The 22541-nt window shown below is 38.7% G+C and overlaps 2 protein-coding genes across 7 annotated transcripts in view; both read left to right on the top strand.

The window, feature by feature from the left end:
* The window catches only part of SELP (selectin P), a 42367-nt gene extending 26138 nt beyond the window's left edge, over positions 1 to 16229 (top strand). Inside the window, exons 10-17 of one of the 6 annotated variants that reach the window (XM_055365690.2) lie at positions 1545 to 1730; positions 7578 to 7763; positions 8534 to 8743; positions 9792 to 9977; positions 10945 to 11064; positions 13193 to 13223; positions 14335 to 14503; positions 15085 to 16229. In XM_055365690.2, the coding sequence (XP_055221665.2) occupies positions 1545 to 1730; positions 7578 to 7763; positions 8534 to 8743; positions 9792 to 9977; positions 10945 to 11064; positions 13193 to 13223; positions 14335 to 14455 (1040 nt within the window). In that variant the 3' untranslated portion in view covers positions 14456 to 14503; positions 15085 to 16229. Of the gene's footprint in view, positions 1 to 1544; positions 1731 to 7577; positions 7764 to 8533; positions 8744 to 9791; positions 9978 to 10944; positions 11065 to 13192; positions 13224 to 14334; positions 14504 to 14780 lie in introns of all 6 variants that reach the window. The other 5 variants (XM_055365701.2, XM_055365707.2, XM_019026341.4 and 2 more) reach the window with 5 other exon arrangements.
* A 1964-nt stretch (positions 16230 to 18193) lies between these two features.
* The window catches only part of F5 (coagulation factor V), a 73436-nt gene continuing 69088 nt past the window's right edge, over positions 18194 to 22541 (top strand). The window contains exons 1-2 of the mRNA XM_004027865.5: positions 18194 to 18446; positions 22154 to 22245. Of these exons, the coding sequence (XP_004027914.5) occupies positions 18289 to 18446; positions 22154 to 22245 (250 nt within the window). The 5' untranslated portion in view covers positions 18194 to 18288. The remainder of the gene's footprint in view (positions 18447 to 22153; positions 22246 to 22541) is intronic.

A 22541-nucleotide genomic window follows, 5' to 3' on the forward strand; every position in this document is an offset into this window, starting at 1 on the left:
CCTTGCAGTTTATAGGCTTCTTGAATTGTGTCCTCTCCAGCCCCACATACACACTTACTACAGAAATACTTTTCAGCTAGAAGAAAAGAACCAGATCTTTGGACAAGTTGATCAGATTGAAAGGAATGTAGCTAGAGAGGGGAAGGAATGAAGGGAAGAGAAAGGCATAGAAAGTGTTCTTGAAACCTCATGCTGTTTAAGTCAGTGGCTGAAAAATGACCCTAGGAGCAAGGACTTCATATCTAAAACACCAAAAGCAATGGAAACAAAAGCCAAAATTGACAAATGGGATCTAATTAAACTAAAGAGCTTCTGCACAGCAAAAGAAACTACCACCAGAGTGAACAGGCAACCTACAGAATGGGAGAACATTTTTGCAATCTACTCATCTGACAAAGGGCTAATATCCAGAATCTACAATGAACTCAAACAAATTTACAAGAAAAAAAAAAACAACCCCATCAAAAAGTGGGCAAAGGATATGAACAGACACTTCTCAAAAGAAGACATTTATGCAGCCAAAAGACACATGAAAAAATGCTCATCATCACTGGCCATCATAGAAATGCAAATCAAAACCACAATGAGATAGCATCTTACAGCAGTTAATATGGCGATCATTAAAAAGTCAGGAAACAACAGGTGCTGGAGAGGATGTGGAGAAATAGGAACACTTTTACACTGTTGGTGGGACTGTAAACTAGTTCAACCATGGTGGAAGTCAGTGTGGCAATCCCTCAGGGATCTGGAACTAGAAATGCCATTTGACCTAGCCATCCCATGACTGGGTATATATCCAAAGGATTATAAATCATGTTGCTACCAAGACACATGCACAGGTATGTTTATTGCGGCACTATTCACAATAGCAAAGACTTGGAACCAACCCAAATGTCCAACAATGATGGGCTGGATTAAGAAAATGTGGCACATATGCAAGGATTTTCCTTTTTCCCATTTCGAAGATAAAGCAACTGAGGCTCAGAAAGGTTATTGTCTAGTGATAGATTGCTAGCAAGTAACAGAGCCAAAATTTGGGCGCAGATTCCACCACTTGGTTGGGAAAGGGGGAAGAAAGTATTTTCCTCCATTTCTGTGTTTCCAATCATTTGTCATTGTTTTCTGGTAAGGTCATTGGGGTGTTTCTGAAGAAGGTATCAAGGGAGAAACCAGTTCCACCCCTGTCTAGAAGCAACAAAAATGAGTTGCACCACTATCCTCCCAAACAGAGCACCAGCTTCCTTTAAAAATCACCTCTAAAGCTGTTTGTGATTGAGCACTTCAGGATGTCAATTAACTGTAAGCTGCCACTATTTTACACCTCTACAATCTCTAACTGGTGATAAAGCATCATGAAATTCAAACAATCACTTTTAGCCAAATACCATCATTGTATATTAATCACACACACACACACACACACACACACATACACAGAGTGAGAGAGAGAGAGAGAGAGGGAGAAAGAGAGAGAGAGTTACAGAGTTCAGGTTGCTGAATTATAAAATGATCTCTTCTTTTCTCCTCTGCCATGCCCATGATAGCCATTCCCTGCACACCTTTGCTAAGCCCTCAGAATGGAACAATGACCTGTGTCCAACCTGTTGGAAGTTCCAGTTATAAATCCACCTGTCAATTCATCTGTGATGAGGGATTTTCTTTGTCTGGACCAGAAAGATTGGATTGTACTCGATCGGGACGCTGGACAGACTCCCCACCAATGTGTGAAGGTAGGCTGTGGGTCTGTCCTTTCTTATGGCTTTAAAGATGACATCAGAGAATGGAGAATCATCAGGGATTTATATAAAAGTGTTCTTGAGCTGAAGCAAACAACACTCTCCACAACAATGGTAATCTAGATAAAAAAGTTCTCCCTCTCTTTAAATAATATTTTAATAGCTTTAGTTAAATATTCCACAGTTTCAAGAACATCCTGGCCAACATGGTGAAACCCCGTTTCTATTAAAAATACAAAAAATAGCTGGGCATGGTGGTGCATGCCTGTAGTCCCAGCTACTCGGGAGGCTGAGGCAGGAGAATCGCTTGAACCCAGGAGGTGGAGGTTGCAGTGAGCTGAGATTGCGCCATTGCACTCCAGCCTGGTGATAGAGCAAGACTCTGTCTCAAGAAAAAAATTGCACAGTTTCAGGAAGTGCTTTCATGTCATTATAGCATTCCTGTTTACCACAATTCTAAAATAATAAGGAAAGGCAGTATCATCTCATTTTATAGATAAGGAAGAGACACAAGCTTAAAGAGGTTAAATAACTTGTCCAGGGTCACACTGTTAGTAAGTGAAAAGGCTCAGCTCTCTGTCACTGAAAGTTTTACTTCCTTACAGAGTCTTCTTCAGCTACATTATTCATTTCTTCATTCCTACACTCACCTTCAACTGAGCATTACTAAATCCCAGCCACAGACCTTATTTAGGGATGGGTGAGATTTAACCCTAGCATAACTATGTGTGCACTTCCCTCCTCTCTCCACTTCTATATTGAATATAAGCTTCTTGAAGGCAGGAGCTGTGCCTTCTTCATCTTTATACCCCCTGCAGCAGCTAGACAGAATAAAAATGGGTGTGTGTGACAAATATCTGTTGAATTGAAGGTGATCATTTACCAGTAAAATTTACTCAAACACAAGCTTTGGTAATTTAGTGGAATTCTCAAAGGCAGGGGCCAGATCTTATCTGTCTTTAATTCCCCTGAGACATCTGGCTGGCAAAGTATCTAGTATATTTTATGTTCTAAAATAGAAGTGCACTGAATTAATTAATTCATAGCTCCTGTTTAGTTGCAAAAGGTGCTATTGTTCTAATGTATTGTTCAGTGTAGAGTTAGTAATAATGAGACCAGCGATAATTGGTAATAATTATTGCTTAATGTAGGACTACCTATTTCATAAGCATCATCACATTCAATCCGCACAAATGACCCTTAAGTTGGTTATTACTATGCCCATTTTAAAGGTGAAGAAACTGAGGCTTTGAGAGGTTAAGTAGCTAGCAAAGGTCATATAGCTTGAAGTATGGAGACAGGATGCAAACCCAGGCCTAGTCTGATTATAGGGCTAGTGTTTTGACCACTGAACTACACTATCACCCAGTGGCAGAGCTTCTGAATCTCAGGTAAGTCACTTGTGAATTTACTCTTTTCCACTCCACAGATTGCGGCTATAACTGCTAAATGAACTTTAGAAATGGCAGTGCCTGGTGATCAGATGAGAGAATATGTTGGTAGAAATCTATTCGTGTTACACAAAAACAGCTAAAATATTATTTATTCCTTCCTGTGGAATGAGCACTAGATTAATATCCAAAGACTTGTATTGCTCTCTCTCCAAGTCATGTGCCATTAGGAAAGTCTTGTCACACCCTTAGGCTCCCGTTTTCTCAATTCCAAAAGGAGAAGAGTGGACAAGACCATCTTTGAGGTCGCTTCCCTGGTCAAGAATTCTGTAGGGTGAAAGACATAAAATGCTACCATCTGCTGTCAAAAAGATATACTACAAGTTCCCTGAGAATTCTAGAACATGTATGGAGGAAAGCATTTGGGCTTGTGGTTTTTCACTCATTCATTTATTCCTCACTCTCTTATTCATTTATTCCATTGACATTTGTCATAAGTTCTATTTTCCCACATTTTAAGGCTAAAGAATATTTTTAAAAACCTTTAAAAATCTCATTCACATTTTAAATCATGTAGGCAACCAACATGGCTGCTAAATCTGTAATCTCTAAAGCCCTTGCTTCCCCTCACTACTTTCCAGCCCCCCTTTCTCTGCAGGAGGAGGCATTTGCCTCCCACTTTGCAGGCCTCATCCCCACTCACTGTCAAGACCCAACCCTGACCATGAACAGCAGCTTTAACCCACTATGGCCCTTGGAATTATCAACCTTGACTGATCCTGATCTTGAGCCCTGGTTTTTGCATTTGTGTTTCTTCTTTGTTCTCCAAATTTATGCTCTAAATTTAGGCAAATGGTTCCTCTTATTTTCCCATATGCCTGAACCCATTAATTTTTAACCCTCAGCACTGCCCCCTAGAACCCCAATTTTCACATAGTGTTTTGCAGAGTTCTAGGATACATCAGATGGACTCAGGGGCCTCCAAGTAAGCAGAGGCAGTGTGGCAGGTGGAGTTCTCAAGCTGTCTCTTCAGAGTGCAATGTGAGATTTCATTTTGGGGGATGGCTCTACAGATAGTTCCACTTTAGTTAGAATGCCGGTTCCCTGGGCCCTCTGGGATGTGGCCTCTGCCTAGTTGTTCCTCAGTGTCTGCAGGGGGAATTGGTTCCAGGACTCCCTGCAGATACCAGAATCCCCAGATGCCCAAGTCACTTATATAAAATGGCATAATATTTGCATATAACCTACATACATTCTCCTTTAGACTTTTAAATCATCTTTAGATTACTTATAATACCTAATGCAAAGCCTACACATGACTTCATCTGCATGGATTCAACATACTCAGCACATGGCAAATTCAAGTTTTGCTTTTTGGAACTTTATAGAATTTATTTTTTTTCTGAGTGTTTTTGATCCACAATGAGTTGAATCCATAGATGCAGAACCCTTGGATACAGAGGGTCGGTTATTTTTCAGCCTTGTCTCTGCCTTTGCCCTTCAGGACCTGAAGTCCTTTTCATGAGCCTAAGCAGTGCTTGAGGTTCTTGTACCAAATTTGATGATGCCACCTGCATGATGGATTGCTTGTACACAGTTTCTGTATCCCTCCTGTCCCTGCCTGTTGGACCACTTTCATGATACAGACTGCTGAATTCCTAATCCCTTAACACTGTCTGTCATTGATCCTCTGGTGACCATGTTTGGCTGCTGAACCCAACTCCTAATGTCTATTTTCACTGTGTGGGGAGGGGTCCTGGTTCCAAGTCCCAACCTCAACTCTGCTCTTCTGCCATGTGCCTGCTTACTCACGTCCTAAAATATGGTGAACTGGTGCCCCCTAAAACTCTGGCCCAGCTGACATCTCCATTTTTTTCTTCATTCCCCCAGCATTTCTCTGAATCTGTGGGGCTTCCTAGTTTTATTTCTAAAGTTTGAGTTTACAATATTCAACTCAGTTACATTTATTATTCATACTATATCTTCTTTCCAGAAAATTATTGAGAAAACTCTATCAAACTCAAGTAAAATGATATAATAAAAGGAAACAGATAATTTACTAAATCTATTTGAAATAATATAAATCAATATATTTAAGAATTCAGATGCAATCATGTATACTTTCTTGATGGACTATAGAAGAACACCAATGAATACCCATATGTGATAGAACTGCCTTGGTAGTCAGTGAAAATAGAACACTAAGCATGCAATAAATGCAACCCTTATCTGTTTTCTATTCTTGTAATTATTCAGGAGTTTTTTTTTTGCCAAAGTTTTAGAGTAGGCTCAAGAATATGACCACTTCTCAAAGTTATGCACAAAAGTCATTCCTGGGTATAACTCTTTTCCTGCATCTGCACTGATCTCCATTCCAGCAGCATCCTTGATAACTCCACAAATGTCATTCATCCCATGTTTGCTGAGTGCCCACCATATGCCGGATCTGGGTTAGGCTTCCATGTAACTCATCTAGGCTGCCCCTCAAACAGGTAAACCCGCTTCTTTACATGATCCAGAGCCAAATTCTTAGTATGTAAGGGTCAAGGTTAATTTTTACCTGAGAGAGTTCAGAGACTTTTATAAATATGAAAGTCTGGATATGTAACCTTGGCTGAGCATGACTGATAAGACTGAAACCAAAGCACTATCCCCCAAATGAATTTAATGCTGTAGTAGTTCTTATTTTATACTAGGGCCCCCTTTGGTTAATTTTTAAAAACAGAAATTCCTCTTGTTTCTTTTCAAACCAGGTAGGCATACCTTTTAGAATGCATTTAAATTAAATTGTATTCATTACTGTATTCATTCAATTCATAAGTATTTGTAGAACCCCTCCTATGTGTCAGGCCCTGTTCTCTGGGATACAGTGTTCAAAGAACTGACAAGGTCCCTGCTTTCCTGCAGCTGACATTATACATATTCTTCAGTTTAAAGTTGTAATTCTGGGAGATTATGAAAAAGTTATTTTTGTGAAAATATTCACAGATGACTTCATGTCTAGGACTTACACCAGTAGACATGTTTCAAAAATGTTTAGTAAATTGACTTGATGTGTCAGATATGAAGTTGTTAATTACTCAACAATTTGAGAGTACTGAACTGAAATTCACTGTGTTATTTTGGCTATTTGAATGGATTCATGCAATAAGAATCCATAATCCTTCAATGAATAGCTTGTTACTGAAAAATACATGGGCCAGTATGTAAAAGCCAAATACTGTACATTGGTTTTCCATGAGGGAGCATATAGGTCTTGAAGTGGTTTGTAAAAATCAAACTATCTAAGTAAATGAGACTTATCTGACCAAGGTATTGTTTTCAGAATAGCCTTAGATTTAAAGAAAGAATAGTCACTTCATTTGTCTATAACCCAACATTTATTGATAAATAATAGTCTTACATTAGAGAATTAATGGGGAGGAAGGAATAATGCTAAGAAAATATGTAACTGCAATAATTTGTAAAAATACTTTTGGGGGGAAATTGTGAATTAAAATTTAAATTCATTTATTCATTCACTTGGCAAGTGGTTACTGAGCACTGCCTCTTGAGATCCTGGGATGGGAATTATGGAAGACTCAAGGATGAATCATTCTTGGGTTTTAGACACTTTCCATCCAGTAGAAGAGTGAGGGTATGACATGGAACATGACAGCACATGAGTTCAGACAAAAAGTTGAAGAATTCAGAGGAGAAGAGTTCAGGCTGTGGTGATCAGCAGAATCTTCAGAGAGGTTACGAGTTAAATCCTGGAGGATTAGTGGGATTTTATGCCATGAAAGTGGAAAAATTCTCAGGGGAATGTGAGCCAAGAACCAGAAGCAATAACACACAAAGTCACTTCAGGGAATTCCAAGAAACTAATCTATCTTGACCAGGAGGTTTTGAGTTTTCCTGTGTTATCTGGATGGGTGGTATTAAAATACAACAGCAAAATAAACAAAACAATTAGCGAGGAGATTCAAATGGAAGAAATAGTTTGAGGCAGAAAGCAATCATTGCAGTTTTAGGTGTGTTGAATTTGAGAAGATGGCATGATATTTGGGAGCAAGTAGTCTCAGGCAAGAGGAAGGGCGGAAATGAAATCCTGGATTGCACCCATTCAAGTAAGATAGAGGGAGCTGCGGCAGGCTATGAGGTCTCTGAAGCAGAGGGTGTAGAGAAAATAGGGTGACATTGTAAGTTCTTGAGTATGGCTGCCTAAATCTTTGACTTCTTTGTCTTCGTGACTTGTACCTATACTCTTCTCTGTAAGCTTACCATCCTCCCACTGCCCTTTGCAGCAAATGACCTACATGACATGTTGTGGAATGCTGCTGCCTAGCAAAATACCTGGAATATAGGTGCTTAATAAATATTTTTTGAATATATAAGTGAATGAACTTTGTGTAACACAGAACTTCTGAATAAACTTGGAGATTGTGACACTCTTAATTTGATACTCTAGCCATCAAGTGCCCAGAACTCTTTGCCCCAAAGCAGGGCAGCCTGGATTGTTCTGACACTCGTGGAGAATTCAACGTTGGCTCCACCTGCCATTTCTCTTGTAACAAGGGCTTTAAGCTGGAGGGGCCCAATAATGTGGAATGCACAACTTCTGGAAGATGGTCAGCTACTCCACCAACCTGCAAAGGTAATAATATGTACTTACTAAGACAGTTCTACTTTTGGAAATTTATTCCACAACAACAAACAATTATCTAGTTCTTATATGTGAACTAGATAATTGTATATATTACCATTATTTGGGTTTAGCAAACAGCTGAAGGATTTTAAAATGTCTAAGGAGTGACAGGATATTTTTATGTTTGTGAATAAAAGATATATTGATTCTTAAGCAGGAATTTTGTTTCATGGCTTCTTTTTTTGAAAGAGCTTTGTTGAGTGAACTGAATGGTCTCCATTAATTTATTGCTGAGAGAAACAGAAAATACTGGGGTAGAGTCACTGGTCCAGTTTTTCAAATCTAGGAAATAAGATGCAGAGGGGTCAATCATCATCTTCCTGCCACATGGCAAGTTAATGACAAAGCTGGTGGGATCATTCAAATGGAAGAAATAGTTTGAGACAGCAAGCAATCATTGCAGTAAATTTCAACTTTCACATTGACCTTTAGTCAGAGAACAGTACCACTTCCCAATAAGGCAGGGTTGGGCAGGCAGTTGGCCCATGTATATTTGGCTTTCTGCTGAATTTCTTATATTTCTGTACCATTTTTTGCTTCTTTTTAAAATAGCAATAACAATGACTCCTCTGATTTCTTCTCTTGGCCAGGAGAATCATCTCCTCAAGGACCCTCCCTTGTTATGAAGAGTGAAAAGCAGTTATTCCAGATTAGCCTTAACTCTGTTAACACTTCTTTTAATTGGGAGCTCTCTGAATTGAAACATTTTCTCACAACAGGCATAGCATCACTTCCTACTCCAGGGGTGCAATGTCCAGCCCTCACCACTCCTGGGCAGGGAACCATGTACTGTAGGCATCATCCGGGAACCTTTGGTTTTAATACCACTTGTTACTTTGGCTGCAACGCTGGATTCACACTCATAGGAGACAACACTCTCAGCTGCAGACCTTCAGGACAATGGACAGCAGTAACTCCAGCATGCAGAGGTAAGGTGAAAAGGAGCAGGCAGTTCTGAACCTGCCTTCCTGCAAGTACTCAAGCTAGCCATTGTGCCTGTATGTTGAAGTCTCACCAAACCACAACCACTACTCCAAGTGTCATCTCCCTTATGAAATCCTCACCAATCCCAATTAGAAGTAATGTGTCACAGGCATTTCACTTCTGCCCTTCCTCATGTCACAAGCTAAAGCTAATACACAAGTACTCAGAGACTTAAAGGAAGAAACATTTGCAAATGTCCAAGATGTGTTAGAAAAATAGGCATATTAAATGTAAAACCTGCTATAGAAATTGGTAAACTAGAAGTTGCATATTATGTGACAGTATAAACATTCCATATTTTCATAATAATTTGAACCTAAATAAAAAGTTAAGCCATACATGATATTTCCTGAAGAGCTATCACCCTACACATAAAGCATTGAGACCTACATTTCCTTCATTTTTGTATCCCCCACAAAACATAGCCCAGTGCTTTGCAAATGTCACTACTGATAAATAACATTTATTTGAATTAAATCTAATTTCTTGACCTTTAATTTCATATCCATAAATTAGAAAGAATAACCCTGAAGTTCCCTGAAAATGTAGTTTAAGGAGGATGACAGTCTACTTCTTTCAAACTTCCAGTGTCCAGATATGCTGAACACTTATTAAGTATTTTAATAAACACATACTGACATGCCAGTTGATAACAAATGTAGTAATAACATTTAGACTAATAGTATTTTAAGAACCAAAATTTTGTAAATAGTATATTTGGAGGCAAGATTTATCAATGCATTAGCAGGTATTTGTCGGATGCTACTATGTGTCCATCTTTGCATCTTGGTTCTTTGGCTATCACCCTTCGAGAGAATATTTTCATATATGTGCTGTTAGAAGAGCTACTGTGAATATTGGAAGTGGCTCATATCCTTTCTGACCTTTTACATTCTGCCTCATTTATTGGCAATGTTAGGTTACAAAAGAAACTATAATCTCTTTCACCTCCAATCCACATGTTGTTTCTCTTGCATTCTTTCTTTTCTGCAGCTGTGAAATGCTCAGAACTACATGTTAATAAGCCAATAGCGATGAACTGCTCCAACGTCTGGGGAAACTTCAGTTATGGATCAATCTGCTCTTTCCATTGTCTAGAGGGCCAGTTACTTAATGGCTCTGCACAAACAGCATGCCAGGAGAATGGCCACTGGTCAACTACCGTGCCAACCTGCCAAGGTACAATTTTCATGTGGGTTAAGAAGTCACTTTGATGTGGAAAATAACAAAATCAGTGTTTCTTCCCTGTGTCTTTCTCATAGTGGTCTTGCTTTCCATCCCCGGGTTTCCCCCTGCTTAATAAGTGTTTCACAATGAATCAGGCAGAATCTCCTTGCCTTATACAGTAGTGGAAATTAAACCCAGTGACTGTGTAGGTAATCACCCCTCCTCTTCAGTGTTCAATTTGTGAAATGAAACCTTTTGCTTCGTTATAATCTCTGTTTAACAGACCTTGAAGTTTCAAAATGTTTTAAACTGGGAGTTATTTCATGCAGATTTCTAATATATTATCTCAGAAGACCTTTGCTTACCACCTAACTCTAAAAACCTCCTAGCAGATCTTCCTTAATTAAATTCCATCTGTTTGCAAGGTATATTTCAGCCCCCTATTTTTTCCCCTCATAGCTTGTCCTGACTGCCTTTTGTTACATAACTGAATCTTTGCCAAAAAATTATGCACAGTTTATTTTATTTGCCTAAACTTACATGTATAGGCTTCTTATGTCTACAATTTAATTTCTTTTATTGGGACTTCACCCTAATTCTTTTGGAAATTACAGTTTATATTTAAGTCTTCGGAATAAGTTAAGGCCCCACTTTTATTTTATTTGCCCAAACTTACATGTATAGGCTTCTTGTGTCTACAATTTAATTTCTTTTATTGGGTCCTCACCCTGATTCCTTTGGAAATTACAGTCTATATTTAAGCCTCAGGAATAAAATAAGGCCCCACTTCCCATTCTGTTGCAGTGGATTTATGAATTCCAGATCTTCTTTCATGTTAGCTTGTCAGCATTCCCAGGACCTTTGGTGATCCTACTTGATCGCACATCTTAGAGTTCTTGAAAACTTTCTGGGAGAGAAAGACTAGTCTTTTGCATAATACACTTCTTATGTCTTGCATGTGTGTGTGTTTGTTTTGTAGCAGGACCATTGACTATCCAGGAAGCCCTGACTTACTTTGGTGGAGCGGTGGCTTCTACCATAGGTCTGATAATGGGTGGGACGCTCCTGGCTTTGCTAAGAAAGCGTTTCAGACAAAAAGGTAAATAGGAAAGAGTCTTCTCTTTGCTTTTTTCTTTCATGTAATTAAGGGTGGGGAGGCAAAAACCACAACTTCAGTAGTTCATGTTGGAAAACATTTGCATTAAAAGAAAATAAAGCCAAGATAAGTGATCTTGAGAACTGATTGTCCATTAGAATCACCTAGGGAACTTCCTAAAAATATAGATCCTTCTATGGGGAGACTTGGTAGTGGGTGTGGAAATCTGAATTTTTCAAAAGCCCTCTCCCAAAATTCAAATGAGGCTACTTTGCAGTTTGGCATTTGGGGCCTCTGGTCTAAGTACCCTAGGCTATCACTAAAGCTAATTAGAAAGGTGTTATGCTTCCTGACTTCACTCATTTCTTCATGTAGCAGTCATTTATTCATCAACTCTGTTAGAGTGTGAGACTCATAATGATGGTTTCTGATATTAAGGAAGGAAAAATCCATAGGGGAGACAGGTGAAATCAGTGCTGGTAGTGAAGTGTAGCAAGTGTGTTAGGACACAAATACAACCTAGGTATTATTAGAACATAGACTAGGGATGCCTAAACCAGACTGGCAGGTCAGAAAGCCTTTTTCAAGCTTAGCTTTGAAGAATGAGAGGCATTTAGCCAAGGGGAAAATGGAAATAGAGTTCCATCAGAGAAAATGGCATGTAGAAAGACATGAAAGTGTGAAATCAATGAGAAGATGGTATGTTTCGCAGTTCAGTGCATCTGAATCAAAAGGGGATTATGGAGGAGGCAGGAGATGAAGTTAGGGGCAGAAGAAGCTGCCCCTGTATTGGTGACCTGGTGTGATAAGCTAAGAGATTTGCTTTTTCTCCTGAAAATTTGTAAAGTTGATGCAGGATTTAAACAGAGAAGACCAAATAGATGAAAACTCTCTGTAAGGGAAACTGTGTTCATCAGACTGTTCATCAGAAAAAGAACTTTAGTCTAGGAATTAAAGACGGGAACATCCCATCTCTTAAGGCTTAAAACATCCTTTCTCAATCTTCTCCAGACACTTAGCCTGCCTATAACTTCATAAAGTTTTGTTTATAACCTAATGGGGCTCTTCTTCATCACTCCTCATAGAAAGTAACTGGGGGCATCAGAGAGACCATTAATTGCTCAAATCAAGGTAATTGAAAGTGGCTATGTTAAAATATCTGAAAGAGATCTCATTGAATTTCTCTATTGTTGACATAAGTCTCAACACCTATTCTTAACTGCTCAGAGGCAAAACCACGTGTTCCTTACTCTTATTCTTTCTCCATTTACAATGCTACCAAAACATTGAGGCTGTTTTTCCAAATTTCCTTCATATACTCTCCTGTGAGTGGCTAAGACAATAGACAAAGGTCAATACTCTGCTTCAATACCAAAGAGATGTACTGAGAGCTACAGTGAATCCCTCCATGCAAAATGTGTGCTTGCACAACCAAACCCAGAAGGCAGAGGCAAGAGCTCCTAGACCTTAATCTGTATGATCATGTAGGAATCACTCTAATCTTGATGTTTCCCCCAAGCCCTTTCTTTGACTTTGAGACATTTCCAGGGGACCCTCTAACAGTGGAGAAGGACAAATGGCCACTCATGCCCCAATATTTTTAATAATAAATACATTCATTTGTTGGGGATGGGAGCTTTTTTCCTCAGCTTCTCCCAATTTGATTTTAGGCTTTGAAGTTTTCTCTGGCCAAATAAGAGGAAAATGCTGCAGCCATAGCTGAAAATTCAACTATGAGAGTCTGTTATTTGGATAAAAATATGCTACCAGGGAGGAAAAACATCCACTGTTCTGTTGGTTTGGATTCATGTATGTGATTAGCTTGCTCAGCTAAGGGCTGAGGGCAAGTGACACAAGATGCCCTCAAAAGAAATTGATTTATGTATTTACTGAAAGGAAGGAGGAAGAAAGTGACATGACTCTGGAGTTAAATATTGTCGAATGTTTAATTTAGCCTAAAACACTTTCTACCTTTCAGGGAGAAACTGTTCCCAATATTCCCCTTATAATGAGCCCACCTGAAAATCAGTCTACTGGTTTTCCCCAATAATTTCTATCCTTAATGACCCTCTCTTTCATCTTGTTTTTTTTTTTTTTAAATCATTCATTCTTGTCTTCTTGCTGATTTTAGATGATGGGAAATGCCCCTTGAATCCTCACAGGTAAGGTAGAAATGTTTTACGATTGAGTAAATTTTGCCACCTTAACTTTATAATTCACTGTAATATGTCAGAATGATTACATGCAATGCCTGCCTCCTTTTTACAATGTCTTTTGCAATGTCTTCTTTTCTACTCTGAAGTAAAATACACAGATAACAAATATTCTAATTAAAATATAAAGTAGGAATAAAACAAAAAGTAATTTATAATAAAAACAAGATGCGAAAACTTAGGCGATGTGCCAGTAGATGCAATGAGGTCATCAGAAGCGTGCACCTTCCACAGAATCACTAGGAAAGCAATGGCCACGCAGGTGGACTGGTGGGGGAATGTTGTATTAGTGACTCAAAGAGCATTAGAGCTGTGGCCAACACCAGTCTAATTTTTCAAAATGGTGAACTCCGGTAAAGAGTCTGAAAACCTGTGATAATTGTCCTTTGATTCATATGGCAATTGCACTTTTTAAAGATGCAAAAAATGCTTAATATTTACATGTAAAGTGCTTGAGTTCCAGACTCAGAGATTTTTAACCTGTATGAATATCGAGCAGATATTCCAAAGTTATGTGGGATGTTGGACAATTCTTTTGTATCCTGTACCCCCTGCTATTTATAATCTAGCAATAGTTTTCAAAAAGGGACAGTATGCCCCCAAGGGTATTTTTTGATTTTTGTAATGAACAAGAGTTCTACTGACATTGAGTGGGCAGGAGGCAGGGGTGCTGGATATCTTTTAAAGACATTTCCATCCTGGAGGACATGGAAATCCTTATATGAACTCTATTGTCATAGACATCCAGCACCCTTGCCCCATACCCACTCAATATCAGAAGAACTCCTGATGATTATAAAAATCAAAAAACACCCCTAGGGGGCATATTGCACCCTTTGAAAACTATCGTTAGATTATCAAGTGTTAATGCCAAGAATTTTGTAACTACCTCTTGTCACCTAGAAGAGGTTGCAGCAACTTAGAGGGTATAACAGGTATTCAGTGCATAAAGCATGAACAATAACTTAGTGTGGGTGCAAAATGCAATGCAAATTACCCAGAGCTGTTAAGTGGGATATCGAATATTTCTTTGGCATTTATTTTTCTTTCCTTTCTAAAGCAGAATTCCAAGGGTGGATGGTAATTTGTGGTTTCTGGAAATACCATGTGTTGGACTGTGTTGTCGAGAACTAAGCAGTGTATTGTTGCCATCCTTGTGTTTCTGTTCTTTAGCCACCTAGGAACATATGGAGTTTTTACAAACGCTGCATTTGACCCGAGTCCTTAAGGTAAGGTCCCTATAAAGATATTTTTGAAGGAAATAGAACACTAGGGAAAAATGGAAGACTATAAAGCTTAACTTTTCTTTACATAATCATATATTAAATTTTAAGTATGTATTAAATTTTCAGGCATGAAGGGAATTGTGTTGGCAATAGGACACAGGTATGACAATGGAGTTACAAAAGAGTTCACAAAAGGATTTTCATTTCCTCCAGGACAGAAATGTCCTAACAAGACATAACTTATTTCAGGATGTGTAACATTTCCATTATTAACTGCTAGGTGGTGATGATGTGGCCTTGCCTGCAAAGCAGAAGTCAGGACTGCTGAAAAATATTTACGAACTGTTATGGAGTCAATTCCCTATGCTACCTGCTGGAAAAACAAAAATAATCTGATGCTATCCCTCTCCCAAAAAGTGGGTAGTTGAGTGTCCTACAAAAAGCCTGAATGGCAGAATATTCGAAATCTAGAAAGAAAAGATTATGCTGCACCTCAGGGTGTAGATATGATGAGCAATTTTTTTCTTTCTTTTATTTTTTTAAGGAAATGATAATTATTTAAATTTCTTTGGTCTCATTTCCAGAGACCTGTCCTTTTCCTGGTCACCTCATTCAGCCTCCATATGATCCTGTTGTGAACATCAAGTTTCCTGCTATACTGGACTTAACTATAATGCATTTGCTGCAGGTTTCCATAAACACCCGTGAATCAAAGACATGGAATTACCTTAGATTAGCTCTGGACCAGCCTGTTGGACCAGCTCTGGACCAACCCTGTTTCCTGAGTTTGGGATTGTGGTACAATCTCAAATTCTCAACCTACCACCCCTTCCTGTCCCACCTCTTCTCTTCCTGTAACACAAGCCACAGAAGCCAGGAGCAAATGTTTCTGCAGTAGTCTCTCTGCTTTGACTCACCTGTTACTTGAAATATCAGTGAACCAAAGAGACTGGAGCATCTGACTCACAAGAAGACCAGACTGTGGAGAAATAAAAATACCTCTTTATTTTTTGATTGAAGGAAGGCTTTCTCCACTTTGTTGGAAAGCAGGTGGCATCTCTAATTGGAAGAAATTCCTGTAGCATCTTCTGGAGTCTCCAGTGGTTGCTGTTGATGAGGCCTCTTGGACCTCTGCTCTGAGGCTTCCAGAGAGTCCTCTGGATGGCACCAGAGGCTGCAGAAGGCCAAGAATCAAGCTAGAAGGCCACATGTCACCGTGGACCTTCCTGCCACCAGTCACTGTCCCTCAAATGACCCAAAGACCAATATTCAAATGCATAATTAAAAGAATTTTCCCCAAATGCCATGTTCCTCTATTTTATGGTTTGTTCAGTAAGGTCTGTACACATCACATTGTTTACCATCAGTGTAATAACACACAATTAGGGTTGTCCTATTTACACCTTGACCATTCATTCAGTCAGCAAATATGTATCGCACACCCTACACTGCAAGAGAAAATCAGAGAAATGGAAAAATTCTTCATCACTTTAATATTTTACAGGGAAGAACAAATGTGTTTTACATGTTCTTTAAATCCCATGTTTAATAAATAGGTCATTGAAAGTTATATAGTATTTATCTGGAACTGATGTTAAAAAAAATAGTGAGCCAAAAATTATAGTAGTCATCTTGTCTCTGTAAAATGTAATTCAATAAATATGTCATGTACACTGTATATACATAAGCAAACATGCAAATAAAAAAGCAGCCTACTCAAAGGTTACAATAATGTTGCAACAATTCTGGTAGTAACCTTGGGATTTAGGGACACAGTGCTTTCAAAACGTTTCTCTGATACACTGCCAGTAGCATCTCTGACTGCTTATTTAAATGTCAATCAGTAGGCTAGGTGTTCTAGGACTTTGGTCTCAACCCTGTTTCCTGAGTCAGAATCTACATTGTGTAAAAGTTCCCCTGGGAATTCTGATGGTCTGCCAACTTTGGGAGACACTGATAATATTGTAGATAAAGAAGTGTAAGCAACTGTTCAGTTAGGGAGACAATAGATACCTGCATGGAATAACAAAAGGTAATTAACATGATTATATAATTTGAATAGTGTTGTAATAGTTCATAAAATGGAAAAGCCAATTTGAGCCCAGAATCTGGGAGATAGGCAGAACTCTGGACTGTAAAGAATGACCCAGCAAAGAGGAAGAAAATGGGCATTCTAAGTTGGTGCAATAATATCAGCACAGGAGAAAAGACAGAATATTGGGGGGAGTGGGGAGGGAGGAAGAGGCTGTTGATGAGCCTGATATCATTAACAGAGACCTCATGTGAGGTGCCAGATTACAATTTATTGAATGTACTGAATGCATAAAGCATAAGACAGAAACTTGGAGCCATGCAGATACAGGGAACCCAAGACAAGTCATTATGATGCCTCAGACAATATAATTCTCAGATTCTCTATCAATAGCAAAGTAAGATTTAAGGTGCTGTGAAACAGTCAGATCCTTCAAGAAAAACAAGAATACAAGGGGTCCTGGAGACAGGAAAATATGATCATAGTAATAAATTTGTGATTCCTTCTTTCTCTCTTTTTCTCTTTCTTTCTTTTTCTTTCTTTCTTTCTTTCTTTCTTTTTTTTTTTTTTTTTTTTTTGATGGAGTTTTGCTCTCGTTGCCCAGGCTGGAGTAAAATGGCACGATATCAGCTCACTGCAACCTCCACCTTCCAGGTTCAAGCAATTCTCTTGCCTCAATCTCTCGAGTAGGTGGGATTACAGGTGTCCACCACAACGCCCGGCTAATTTTTTATATTTTTAGTAGAGACAGGGATTCACCATGTTGGCCAGGCTGGTCTTGAACTCCTGACCTCAGGTGATTCACCCGCCTCGACCTCCCAAAGTACTGGGATTACAGGCGTGAGCCACTGCGCCTAGCCTCTGTGTGTTAAGTGCTGGAACTATAGTTTACAGTAGCATTTTATCCTCCCAACACACCCTATCAGGAAAAACTATTATTGTCATCCTTATTTCACAGATGTCAAAACTGAACAGAGAGGTACAGTAACTTGCCCAAGACAACACAGCTAGTAAGTGAAACTGAAATCTGGACAACTGATTTTTTTCAGCCAAGCTCTTCAAGCCCGCTGCTATGCTGCAGCTTAGCTGGCGACAGGCCCTTATCAAGGCAGAACTGTGCCTTGATAGAGGCCAGGAAGGCGATTCAGAGCAGTAGGCCTTGTCCATGTGTTTGTTCCCTGCTTCTTCACCACTTGAAAATAGTGTTTCAGTGCCCAGTAACAGGGCACAATACTCTTTTCCTCAGATTAAAAGGGGAGCCATCTGCTTAAGGTGGTTGGGTGCCACTGCACTGCACAGAAGGTTCTCCAAGTGTGAGCTTGGACCCAGGCAGGCCTCAGGTCAGTGGTAACGGACGACTGCTTCCGTGGTGTTGGCAGGTGGAAATGGAGTGATAGAGCTTTGTCCGGCTCATGAATCCCTGGGCATTGTCCCGCCTGCTAAAGCCTCTGATCTCTCTGCCCCTTCTTCACCTGCAGTAAAACAGTCACTAGTTTGGTTGCTCTCCCTAATACCTCTGGTCACTGGGAGCTGTGATCTCACCAAACCCCTGCCAGGAAAAGCCCCAGAAAAAGCGGAGGGAGTGAGAGCCAGAGGCTGCTGCTGCCGTTTGCAAGAACTGCAGGGGAGGAGGACGCTGCCACCCACAGCCTCCAGAGCTCATTGCAGCTGGGACAGCCGGGAGTGTGGTTAGCAGCTCTGCAAGCGCTGCCCAGGTCCTGGGGTGGTGGCAGCCAGCGGGAGCAGGAAAGGAAGCATGTTCCCAGGCTGCCCACGCCTCTGGGTCCTGGTGGTCTTGGGCACCAGCTGGGTAGGCTGGGGGAGCCAAGGGACAGAAGCGGCACAGCTAAGGCAATTCTACGTGGCTGCTCAGGGCATCAGTTGGAGCTACCGACCTGAGCCCACAAACTCAAGGTAACTCAGGTGTGGAGTCCGGGTGGGCTTCTCTAGAGAGGAAGATCTATTTCTTTTACAGAACATTCCCTTTGCAATGTCATGGCTTTTTTTTTTTTTTTTTTTAACTTCAGGTAACTAAATATAACTAATAGGAGAGTATACTGAATTAAATAAACTGGGCAAATGCTAATTTTGCCTCCAACAATGTAGTTTATCATTCTGAGGGTTTAGAAAGCACCCTATTTGATTGGTTAGATGCTGCCTTCTTTTCAAGTTTATTTTCAATACAGTTTTGTTAGTATGTTTGTGTTGGCTTATATATTGGTTAATTCAAAGGCACCAGGCACTTGCTCCCTCATTAGCCCTTCCTGCAAACTCCTGTTCCAGATTTTTAGTTGTATAGTATTTTTATGAGACTCCTAGTTACATATTATTTATTCCATTGTCTACATAACTTCATCTTCTAAAACTAAAAATGAACACCTTGTGCTTTTTGTCATATAATTTTATTGCTGCCTTATACATGACTTTCAAAATATCATCAGTTCTTGTATGCTTTTGTACTTTCACCTTTTTTCTGCTTCATATTTGACTTATTTATCCTATTGAATGTGACTCTTCATTTTTTTTTCTCTCTGTTCATCATGTCCTGGGATATGGTTTACCCTGGCTACTTAAAGGCATATGTAACTGAGAGGAGGTTTAATTCAGATAAAATACTATCCTTGAGTTGCAAACTATTTTTTCTAATTGAAATGTTAAAAATAAGACTTCTCAGAAATTAACTAAATCATAGAGTCTATTCAATATTTCCAGTTAGTTATTTTTTAAATGGTAAACCTGCTAGTGTGACTCACTTTTTTTCCTTACATCACACTTCATTATGAAAGATGTGTTCCTCTTTTACAATTACAAAACCAAAGTAATCTGCCAAAAAATAATGTAATATTTTGAGATCTTTTAGTGTATAATATTAACCTTTTTAAAACTCTCATTGTAACTGGGTTATTTTGGACGGTATTACATACCATCTTGGTCTTATAATAAGAAGAGATCCCTCCTTCTCAAAAATAATCATTTTAAATACCATACTTCAAAGTGGTAATCTAGGTCACACCCACACCCTTCGGGAACTGCCGTAAGCTAAAACCCCAAGGAAAATAACAGTCCTTCTAACACTAATCTTGCCTGCTCATGAGTAGAATGCAGACTTGGTTGTTGGCTTTCTTGTAGCATGCTGGGTTTATGCTTGGGAGTTTTTTCTCTTGTCTGTAGTTAGCGTTGAAAATAACAAGCAAAATACTGGAGGCAGAACCAGATAGGGCAAAGGTCTGATTCACATGGTGAGTACACAGGGAACCATGACTGGTCATTCTGTCCCCTCATCCTGTGGGTAAGTTTCCAAAGTTCTGGAGATTCGTTCCTCTGGTAGCAATTGTTGAGTCAAAACCATAGAAACACAACCCAGACAAACTGTCATATTGTTTAACCCTAAATCATATCATTTCTGTCTAGCATTTTCTTATGAAAAGTCTAATCCATATATCTGGCTGCTTAAACTAAGAACTTGTTCTAACTTGTCCTGCCCCTAGAGCTATGATACTCACTAGGTGAATATCAACATAGCCAACTCCATCTTTTGGCAAAGTGTATTTTAGCACAAAGCAGACATCTATCTACTTATTTCATATAATATTAGCAGGACAATGCCTTTTAAAGGTAAAATGTATCTATTATTCTTGCTCCAAGTCTAAGGTGAACACTTTCAAAAATTTCCTTAGAAAACTTGTTTAGTCACTCACACGTATACAAAGAGATATTGAAGAAAAGATATACATACATTTTCCTTCTAGGGTTCTAGCTTTATATGATTTTGTGATTATGAACAAATCATCTTTAAACAATCCTTATAAATGAAAAACTCATTGTACACATTGTTTGAATTCATATCATCTGTAACTTTTTAATCAGATAGATTATTTTCCAATAGAAATTGTTCAGATCAAAATAGACATACCTCAGTATGAATACACAGCATACATAGTAAAACATGTTAGGAAACATCTCTCTGTTGAAATTACTCCACGTAAGAGACTGATATTTTTTAGTAAAGATTTTACACCATCATCTACATTTCTGTATTAAAGATCTGGGGCAGGGGAGGACAATACCTTTTCAATTGTACTAAAAATAAATAAAAATGGACTTCCACATTAGGGACATTAGTATATAGAATCCTGGAATTCTTAGGTTAGAAGAATGCTAAGAGTTCATTTAATTCATATTCAACTTCCATGCTTTAACCTTCTACTTTTCCCCTTTCCCTCAGCACCAATGACCTTACCAAGTAGTTGTCTAATTTCTACTTGAATGCTGCCAGTGATGGAGAATCCACCACCTTCTCTATCTAGCTATTCTAAAAGTACTTACATGCCTCCTTTAATTCTGCCCCCACATATTAACACAGTTTCTGTATTCCACATATTACAATTTGTGAGCATTACTGTAACTACAGATTTGTTTTTGCTTTCTGAGAAAACCTGAAGGGTAAAGACTAACTCTTATTACATTTACAAAATAATATTACTAGCTAACATGGATTGAGTATTTCTAGTATGCCAGCTCTATGCCTTTTGCACATATCAACTTATTTAAAATTATACAACAATTCTGTGAAGGAGATTTCAGTATTAATCTCATTTTATAGTTGTAGAAACTGAGGCACAAATGGATGAAGTAAACTTTTCAAAGTAAAACAATAAGAGGTAGATATAGGCTCCAAGTCCAGAGATACGGAATTCACAGCCTGCACCCTAGCCACCGCGCTGTATAGAAGTCATGGCATATGTGGGTGCTGTTATGTCTTGATTATGGCTGGGCCACTGTCCCCACATTAGGAAGCAAAACAAAGCCACTCTGATCAACTGATTTAGACATTTGTAAGGTATTTTCTCCAAATTCTCTTTCCTTTTACCCTCATCTTTGAGTTTAAGACAAGGATAAGACCGATTTGCCTTTAGAGGTACAGAACAATAACAACAACAGCAAAAACAGGAAAGTAACCCACCACTCACAACTCTCCCTGTTGTCTGTCCTCTCTCTAATTTTATTTAAAATCATGAATGCAGTGGTTTCACATTTTTTAATCTTGGTTCTGCCACTTATCAACTGTATCTCTTGGACAAGTTACTGACTCTTTCCAAAACAGTTTTTTCATTTGTTTGTTTCCAATATGAATCCCAGGGCTTTTACCCCATTAGCCATCTCTCACCTCTCAACTAGAAATAAATTCCACCAAATCAATACTTTTTCACAATGTTCCCGAGTAGATTAAAACTATATTTGATTGGTCAGTTGAAAAACAGCTCATATATTTATTCATAAAGGATTTGGTCATATTTTAATCATATAAAATCTAAACCTACGGTTTGGGTTTCTACTGTGATATTGGGTTCTTTTTAGAAAATTGATTCTGAGGAATGATATTAGGGTAGATTAACTTGTGAACAAATAGTTATCACAACAGGATATTTTTGAAGAGACCAATAATTATTTCATTAACTTTACTTATTGATCATATTTATAAAACTGTGGGCTTCTGAAATACAATAAAGATACTGGTATTCTACTAGAAGTCTGAAGATATGAGAGATCTACTTTTTTTGTAATGTGAGAAATAGATATTGAATATGCCTTTCAAATTAGTTTTTGTATTTTATTTCCAGTTTGAATCTTTCTGTAACTTCCTTTAAGAAAATTGTCTACAGAGAGTATGAACCATATTTTAAGAAAGAAAAACCACAATCTACCATTTCAGGTAAGCCTGAAATATACTTTTTTAATTTTAAAGATAAATTTCTATGGGTAATTTGGCATTCACATGCATCTAAAATATCCATTTACTGAAAATTTATAGAAACATGTGGTTTTTTTTTTTTAAGAAGTACTGGCTACATAATATGTGGGGCCCAGTGCAAAATGAAAATGTGGGTCCCCTTGTTCATATTATTGAAAATTTCACAGTGACTGCAAAGCATTAAACCAAGCCAGGGGCCCTTTGGGGCATGGGGCCCTGTGAAACTGCCCAGGTCACATACCCATGAAGCTGGCTCT

Source organism: Gorilla gorilla, chromosome 1 (genome assembly GCF_029281585.2).
Source record: "Gorilla gorilla gorilla isolate KB3781 chromosome 1, NHGRI_mGorGor1-v2.1_pri, whole genome shotgun sequence".
Lineage (NCBI taxonomy): Eukaryota > Metazoa > Chordata > Mammalia > Primates > Hominidae > Gorilla > Gorilla gorilla.